Here is an 8,395-nt window from a genome sequence, read left to right as displayed (position 1 = left end):
GCCAGGAGATGGGGGGAGGGGAGTTCCTATTATATCTAAAAGGCTCAGGTGACTTTTCAGCAGAGGTGTGAATGAAGTGAGGAAGCCAGTCACATGGATATCTGGTAGAAGGGCATTTCAGGTAGAGGGAAGAGCAAATGCAAAGACCTAGGGGCAGGAGCCTCCTGGACCAATTGAAGGAGCAAGGAGGCCAGGATGGCTAGAGCAAAGGAGCACATGAGATGGTGTAGGGAAAGGGTCAGAGAGGGCACATGGCCTTAGGGCCCTCTTAATGATGTGGCTTTCACTGAATGAAATGGAAACCACGGATGGTTCTGTGCAGAGCAGTGAACTGATTGTAGCTAGGTTTTAAAGGAGTTAGAAGAGGCCTCTGGTCTAGGGGTGTCTGGGTGGCTCAGTCGGTTAAGCATGGGACTCTGGATTTCAGCTCATGATCTCAGGGTCATGATCTCAGCAGGGAGTCTGCTTGGGACTCTCTCTCTCCCTCTGTCCCTCACCCTGCTCATGTTCTCTCTCTCTCTCTCAAATAAATAAATTTTAAAAGGAGAAAGAAGAAAGAAGAAGAAGAGGCAGCCTCTGGTCTAGTAAGCACCACAGGCTCCACCTCTGGAATGGGCTACACCCTGTCCCATTCCCAGCTGAGGGAACTTGGCCTTATGTCTCTCCTTCTTAGTTCTCCAGTAAAGAACAATACAGTTTCAGCTAGGAACCCTTCCCTTCCTGCAGCTGACATAACTGGGCCAAGCTTTTGTGTAGGTAGTGGGGAGGAGAGGGAGCCAACCCAGGGGGGTTGTATGTTTACTGTGGGATTTCCTACCTCTAGGATGACCACAGGGTGGTAATGGTTCTGGCGGGGTGGGGGGATGGGGGGGTGGGGTGCAGGCCTCATTCAGTCCACCAGTACCTAGCCAGCATATACCTACTGTGAGCCTAAGACCCTTTCTGGCTCAGGGGAGGTGGGGGATGGTCAATAAGCCAGCAACAAACCCACACACAATCATAGTAGCCAAAAATGGAGCTCCACCACCCCAAAATTCAGGCCTGTGGGTCATGGCACAAAGCTTGCCTCCAGAAATCCATTCAGCTGTGTTATTGTCAGGGAAGGTGGCCTTTTTTGGTCCTGCCCCTCCTAGACCTGGTCAGGCCCCCGAATGAGCAGACTTGGATTCCCACAGCTCCTTTCCTTTAAAGCTCTTTCTACAGTTGAACTCTTTTGGAGATTAGTAGGATTCTTTGAAGTGTCTCCCCCACCATTCTAAAAACTACAGGGCCTGGTAAAGGCGTTCTTGGAGCACCCCCAGCACGGTCCCTAACATATAAGGGGTGCTCAAGAAATGGGCTGAGTGAGTAAATGATAAGAGAGAAAGGCAGGTGATGTTTTTCCCTTTTACAGGCGATAAAACATGCCCAGACAGGAGGTGTGATTGCCTTCTGGCCCAGTTCCTACAGTAGGAGCACCTGGAGCATAGGGCCACACCCGATGGCCTCCCAGGCCCTCCTCTAACTTCTCTTCCTCTGCTCACCCAATGGCAGAGCCAGCCCTGAGCCTCTGACACAAGACCAGTTTCCCAGGCAAAGATCCCACGGCAGGAGTGGAGCAAGTGACCGCCTAGTAATAACAATAACAGCATTTAGAACGTACCAGGAACTCTTCTTCCACGGCAACTCTTTGAGGCAGGCTCAATTAGCATCTTCATTCTAAAGATGAAGAAACGGGGCACAGGGGATAAGTGCCATGCCCAAGGTCGTAGCAGGGCCTAGGTAACAGAACCAAAGCAGGAGAGCTTGAGGCTGCGCCCAGCCCCTCTGAGTTGCCTCTGCTGCAGCGCAGAACATCAGCATGGGCATCAGAGGTCAGGGGTTTTAGGGCTCCACCTTGAGCGTCCCATGTCCTCACTTCCTCATCTGTAGACCGTGACCATTAATAATGGCTAGCCGTAGGAAGATAATGCACGCGGAGTTTAGTACAGTGCCCGGCCCACAGCAAACGATCAATAAATGTTAATTACTGATATTTTTGTTATCGTTTGGAGCGTTTCTGGGCCTGGAAAATAGGGCTGCAGGGCGGTATCCCTGCACAGACTGCAGGTGAGGTCACTCAGGGAGCCAGGGAGCCAGGGGTGTGGGGCCCCTCTCCCGCCCTCACCAGCCCAGAGCGGGCGGGGCGAGAGTGAGGGGGACAGCGGCCCCGCCCCGCCAGACTTTTTTAAAAAGGGGACGTTGGGCGCAGGCGCAGGAAGCCCAGCCAGCCGTCTCGCGCAAAGCCTGAGGCGCACGCGCATGGAGGGGCGCGCGAGCCCCCCGAACGACGCCCGCGCGCGCCGCGGGGCTGCTGTGCTGTGCCGCGGCCCCGTGGAGCCGCTCGTCTTCCTCGCCAACTTCGCTTTGGTCCTGCAGGGCCCGCTCACCACGCAATACTTGTGGCACCGCTTCAGTGCCGACATCGGCTACAATGGTACCCGCGACAGGGGCAGCTGCAGCAACCACAGCGCGGACCCCATCATGAAGGTAGGGGCGCGCGAGAAGCGCGGGGCGGGGCACCGGGCGGGCCCCCGGCGGGAGCGTGGGGGCAGCCGAGGGGGCGGGGCCTGCGTCGGGGAGAGTGCCCGCTGGATTTTGGGTAGTGGGCGGGGCCAGAGCAAAGTTGGGGCTTGAGGGACCACTGCAGAGTGGGGGATGCTTAAAGTGCCTCTAGGTAAAGCGAGGCCGTGAGGATTAACAAAAGGGAGTAAAAGTAAGGGAATGGGACCGTGGTAAATTCCCTTTAACCCAGGGCCAGTTTTTTGAGAGTTTTACCAAGATTCTCTGAGGGTTAGGGCTCCAAAGGTAGTTCCCACCCCTGTATCTCCCAGGATGGTGATGGTTTGCGGGGTGGGCAACCCAGAGTGAGGAACCTGGTTAAGATTCATGTCCCCACAGGAAGTGGAGACCCTTACCTCCCACTGGACCCTCTACATGAACATGGGCGGCTTCCTGGTGGGGCTCTTCTCATCCACCCTGCTGGGCGCCTGGAGTGACTGCGTGGGCCGCCGCCCACTGCTGGTGCTGGCCTCCCTGGGCCTGTTGCTGCAGGCGCTGGTGTCCATCTTCGTGGTGCAGCTGCAGCTCCACGTCGGCTACTTCGTGCTGGGCCGCATCCTTTGCGCTCTCCTTGGGGACTTCAGTGGCCTTCTGGCTGCAAGCTTTGCCTCCGTGGCAGATGTCAGCTCCAACCGCAGCCGCACCATTCGAATGGCCCTGCTGGAAGCCTGCATCGGGGTGGCAGGGATGCTGGCCAGCCTTCTTGGGGGCCACTGGCTCCGGGCCCAGGGTTATGCCAACCCCTTCTGGCTGGCCTTGGCCTTGTTGATAGCCATGGCTCTCTACGCAGCCTTCTGCTTTGGTGAGACGGTGAAGGAGCCAACGCCTGCCCGGCTCTTCACCCTCCGTCACCACCGATCCATTGTCCAGCTGTACGTGAATCCGGCCCCAGAGAAGTCCAGGAAGCATTTAGCCCTGTATTCATTGGCCATCTTCATGGTAGTCACTGTACACTTTGGGGCCCAGGACATCCTGACCCTCTACGAGCTGAGCAAACCCCTCTGCTGGGACTCCAAGCTGATCGGCTATGGTTCTGCCGCTCAGCACCTCCCCTACCTCACCAGCCTGCTGGGCCTGCGGCTTCTGCAGCACTGCCTGGCTGACACCTGGGTGGCCGAGATTGGCCTGGCCTTCAACATTCTGGGGATGGTGGTTTTTGCGTTCGCTACCATCACTCCCCTCATGTTTACAGGTAAAGTGTGTGGGCTCAGGGACAGTTTGTCCCAAAGGTGCTGGGTGAAAATTGGGGGTCAGACACTCACTGCCCCTAAATGTGGTTCGTACCTGTGTCTAGAAACATTGTTAGGCTCCTAGCCTGCATGGGAGGACAGACAACTAAGAAACTTCATAAAAATGCCATCTTTGTTAAACAGAAAAGACAGACCTTCAGTAGCCTTAGTAATTAATCCACATTGTCAATGATAAACATCGTTAGTAAGGTAGAGCAAAAGACACAAGTATGGCTCATACACTAATTGCTTCACTCGTTAGCCTCCCACAGCCAGTATTTATGGTGTTCTTAAACAAAGTCCATGCCACTAATACCTTAACATTCACTTCTCTGATAAGAATCACAGGCCCTACCTCAAATATCCTTGGTCAGCTTCTTGGAGTTTTTTAAAAAAGCTAGTCTTCTCAGACCACAGATACCAAATTCCTTCCTGCCTTAGTTCTTCTTCTTCTTCCTCCCCTTCCTCCGTTCCCCTCCTCCCCTTCCCCCCTTCTCCTTTTCCCTCCTCCCCCTCCTCCTTCTCTTCTCCCTCTTCTTCCCCTCCCTCCTCCTCCACCTTCTTCTTTCTTCAGTGGGAGAGTGGTGGCTAGGAATGAGGAAGTTAACTTTTTAAAGGGACAGATTAATTTTGATAGAGTCCTAAAATATGTTGTTTACAAAGTCAGCTGATCAGTAATCACAGATGTCTTAACTCAGCTGGGTTGCCTCATGTACCCACTTCCGAGGATCCACTGTCCTCTAGGAGGCAACAGTCACACAAGGGAGAGAAACTGTTATGAAAGAAACCTTGTACGCCTGTGAGTAACAAATGCAGAGAGAAAACGAACTTGCATTAACTTTGTGATCTGCACAGATGTTACCGCATGTATTCACTTCCCAGGGATGCTATAACAAATGAACCATCCACCAACTGGATGGCTTACAACAATGGAAATGCATTCTCTCACAGCTCTGGAGGCCAGAAGTGAAGTCTCTGGATCACTGGGCCCCAGTCAAGGGGTCAGCAGGGCCATGCTGCCTTCGGAGGATCAGGGAGGGAATCTCTCTCACCTCTTCCAGCTTCCCGCGGCTGCCAGCATTCCGTGGCTTGTGGCCACCGTCACCCTAATCTCTAGCCTCTGTGGTGACATGCCTTTTCCTCTTCTGTGTGCCTTCTCTGTTCTGTCACATCTGTCACATCTCCCTCCATTTCCCTCTTCTAAGGATTCGTGTGATTGCATTTAGGGCCCAATCTGGTCCAGGAAAATCACCTCATCGCAAGATCCTTAATCACATCTTCAAAGACCCATTTTCCAAATAAGGCAACATTTACAAATTCCAGGTATTACGACCTGATATCTTAGGGGGACCGTTATTCAGCCTCCTGCACACCCCAGAACCATCCTGTGAGGAAGGCTTTGTTACCCTTTCATAGACAGGAGTCACGTCCAAGGCCACACGGTTAGTAAGCAATGGCGTCAGGTTAGGAACTCAGGGCCAACTCCAAAGCCCATGCTTGTTTTCTGTGCCTTGCCATCTCCCTTCGAAGCGCAAGGTGAGTGGGTGGTGCCCGCTGTGGCCACAAGAGGTGTTCTGACAACATAATTGGAGGGAAATCAGCATTCATTCATGAAAGAGGTAGCTGGTAGGTCAAGCCTTGAGAAAGGTGGTCTCCGTCCCTCCTTGGTCATTGTCTCCTTCACCAATAAGGAAGCTCTTCCTGTGTCCAACCTGAGTCCCACATGGGCTATGTATGTATAGGAGCTCTGCTATGGGGGATGCTTGGGCACCCCTCTCCCTGACCCCATGTTCTTGATTGTTTCTTTCTCTGCAGGGTATGGGCTCCTGTTCCTGTCATTAGTCACCACACCCATCATCCGGGCCAAGCTCTCCAGGCTGGTGGGCAAGTCAGAGCAGGGTGAGTGCCAGGGTCAACCTGCATCTGGTTCCTCATACCCAGTGTTGCCTGAACTGGGCAGAGAGCAGCTGGGAGCCAGGAGGCAGCTTACCTTCCTCCCTCCCACCCCGGAGAAGTTAGTAGCCAAGACAGATGCACTTCCGTCAAATTGCTTAGGGCTGGCAGAGGACCACAGTGCCTTGGGTTTTCAGATCACTGGGTTGGAATTTGCAGTCAGCAGGGCACACTTGTTCTCTTGGGTAACCCGAGCACAGGATTTACTCTCTCCAGACCTCAGCTTTTCCATCTGTAAAATGGATGCAGAGTTCCCTGCTTCACTAGGGCCAGTGTGCAAGCTCAGAGGAAGCAAACAACCTTTAGATATTTCCTTGTCCCCAAGTGACAGACGAGAAGCAGAGACCCAGAGGGTTAAATCGGGTCACCCAAGGTCCCTCAGTAAGTGGTGGATCTAGGATGCAAACCCAGCTCTGTTTTTAAGAGCAGCAGGTCTGGGGATACGGGTTTTGGTCCTGGCTCTGTCACCCACTGGCTGTGTGATCTTGGGCAGGTCCCTTTCTGTCTCTGCACCTGTTTCCTCCTCTGTAACATGAGTGGTTTGCTCGTGATGACAAGGCCCTTCAGCTCTGACACTCTGACAGAGTTCAAACTCAACTTCTGTTGGGTTGTTGCTCATTTTGCAAAATTTGGGTTCTGCTGGCATATCTCTAAGGAATAGCTTCTCAGGCCTCTGCGTCTTTAGATCCTAGTCTGGAAATACCTGGCTCATCCATTTTCCCCCCATCTGCCCTGGAAGGAGGATCTGGGGCCGTAGGTAGCCCACTAAGGATTCGTTCTGTTGCCCCCCAGAACCCATGTACCTTCATTCGTTCACTCAGTAAGCTTTTTTTCTAGCACCTTCACCCTACCCAGAGAGGGCCCAAGGGGGAACCGGAGAGAAGAACAGCCCTAACTGACTACCTTCAGGGGGCCAGGGCCTGTGATGGATGCTTTACATGTGAATTTACTGTTGCTGCCAATCTATGAAATAGGTGTTATTCTTGTTTAACAGAAGGGGGACAGAAACCCAGGATAAACAACTTATTCAGTGATCACACAGATAATAAGTGTTGGAACTGGGAATTAAGCCAGCAGTTAATCCCAAACAGAAGATGATTCCCAAAGGGGATAAACCAAAACCCATTTTATCGGGCTTTTGGTAGAAGATATCACATATACTTTGAATACATGGATTTAATAACAGCCATTTGTTTGGTGGCCCCTGTGTGCCAACTGCTCTCCATGCAGGACCTCACTGAATCCTTATCACAACACACGATGTAGGATTTATCGTTGAGGAAGGTGAGACTCAGAGAGGTTAAGTGACTTGCCCCAGGTCACACAGCGGCAAGCTAGGGGTGCTGGGATTTGAATCTAGGTCTTTCACACCCCAGAGTGTGATGTTTATTTCTTCACAGGTGCTCTCTTTTCTGCTGTGGCCTGCGTCAATAGCTTGGCCATGCTGATGGCTTCTGGCATCTTCAACTCACTCTACCCAGCCACCCTGAACTTCATGAAGGGGTTCCCCTTCCTCCTGGGAGCTGGCCTCCTCTTCATCCCAGCCATTCTGATTGGGTAATGCAGGGCTCTGACCCATGATCATAATGCCCTTTATCCAAAGGTTCCCTCTTTCTCCTCCTCCCAACCAGAATTCATACCTGGAACCCCCTTGTGGACAGCTGCCTGGTCATCTGGGAGCCATTTCCCAAGGGCAGGGCAGAGGGGCACTAGGGGAAGGGTCAGGGTACCACTGCTTGCTGGCAAGGCTGTGCTCTCTCCCTTGGCTCCCCCCTCCTCCTCCATTCCCATTTTGCAGATGGAAGTATGGTGGCAGAAATGTGCCAAAGGGAAGCCTGGAGAGCTTCCTCAGCTAGTTTCGGCTGGGCCCCAGGCTAGCCTGACCTACTGACTTCTTCCCCTGTAGCCTTAAGAGTTGCTCTCCAGAGCCCTCTGTCTCTGGACATTGCCTTGTCTTCCACCTCTCAGCTTTGGGAGGGAATACCTATACCAGCCCACCCGATAAAGCCTGTGTCCCATCTCTAAGAGTTGAGGGTGTCTCTCCATGTCAAATCTGAACTCTTTCTCTGGTCTCTCTCACAGGGTGCTGGAAAAGGCTAATCCTCGCCCTGAATTCCAGCAGTTTCCTCAGAGCCCCTGATCTGCCTGGACCGGAGGACAGAGGGCAAAGGGAGCGAAGCAAACACCAAGCAACTGAAAGTGTGTATCTCGATCCCAGCCCGCAGCAACACTGGCACCTCCCCTCCGAGGGCACGTGTCTACCTTGGACAGAGCAGTCCAGCTAGACGGCTGTGCTAGCCTAGGACTCTAATCTAGAATTGTACCCAGACAGTCCTACTCCAGGAGGCAGTGGGGGGGCCATTTGGAACAGGGGTCGGTGTACCCTTTCTACCATCGGTCACAGAGAACCCTCCAGGGGAGCAGAGAGGTCCCGATGGAGGGGCACCTCAGGGACCAGCTGAAGCACGAGGGCTGGCATCTCTGCTTCAACCCAAACTGCACAGCTCACTGGGCCATTTCTGGTGTGCAGCCACCAGCGGCTCAGCGGTGGATGTGGTTCTGAGGGGAAGGCTGTGGGGGCGGCTGGGTGCCCTCTGGAGGGAGAGTGCTGGGAATCGGTCCTCTGAGCTTAG

The 8,395-nt window shown here is 53.4% G+C and overlaps 1 protein-coding gene across 2 annotated transcripts; it reads left to right on the top strand.

Moving 5' to 3' along the window:
* Positions 1-1,704: 1,704 nt before the first annotated feature.
* Positions 1,705-8,030, top strand: SLC46A1 (solute carrier family 46 member 1). Of its 2 annotated transcripts, XM_032428741.1 has the most exons (5): positions 1,705-2,508; positions 2,920-3,772; positions 5,625-5,708; positions 7,163-7,319; positions 7,845-8,030. In XM_032428741.1, exons 1-5 carry the CDS (start codon positions 2,281-2,283, stop codon positions 7,900-7,902), a joined length of 1,380 nt encoding a protein of 459 aa, XP_032284632.1. In that variant the 5' UTR covers positions 1,705-2,280; the 3' UTR covers positions 7,903-8,030. The 2 variants fall into 2 exon arrangements, with proteins under 2 accessions (XP_032284632.1, XP_032284631.1); XM_032428740.1 differs by lacking the exons at positions 7,163-7,319; positions 7,845-8,030 and having other exon boundaries at positions 5,625-6,248.
* Positions 8,031-8,395: the final 365 nt, after the last annotated feature.

This window comes from Phoca vitulina, unplaced genomic scaffold (assembly GCF_004348235.1).
Source record: "Phoca vitulina isolate PV1807 unplaced genomic scaffold, GSC_HSeal_1.0 scaffold40, whole genome shotgun sequence".
In the NCBI taxonomy this organism is placed as follows: Eukaryota; Metazoa; Chordata; class Mammalia; order Carnivora; family Phocidae; genus Phoca; species Phoca vitulina.
The sequence above is the reverse complement of the archived record's forward strand: the minus strand, read 5'-3'. Positions and strand labels throughout refer to the sequence as shown.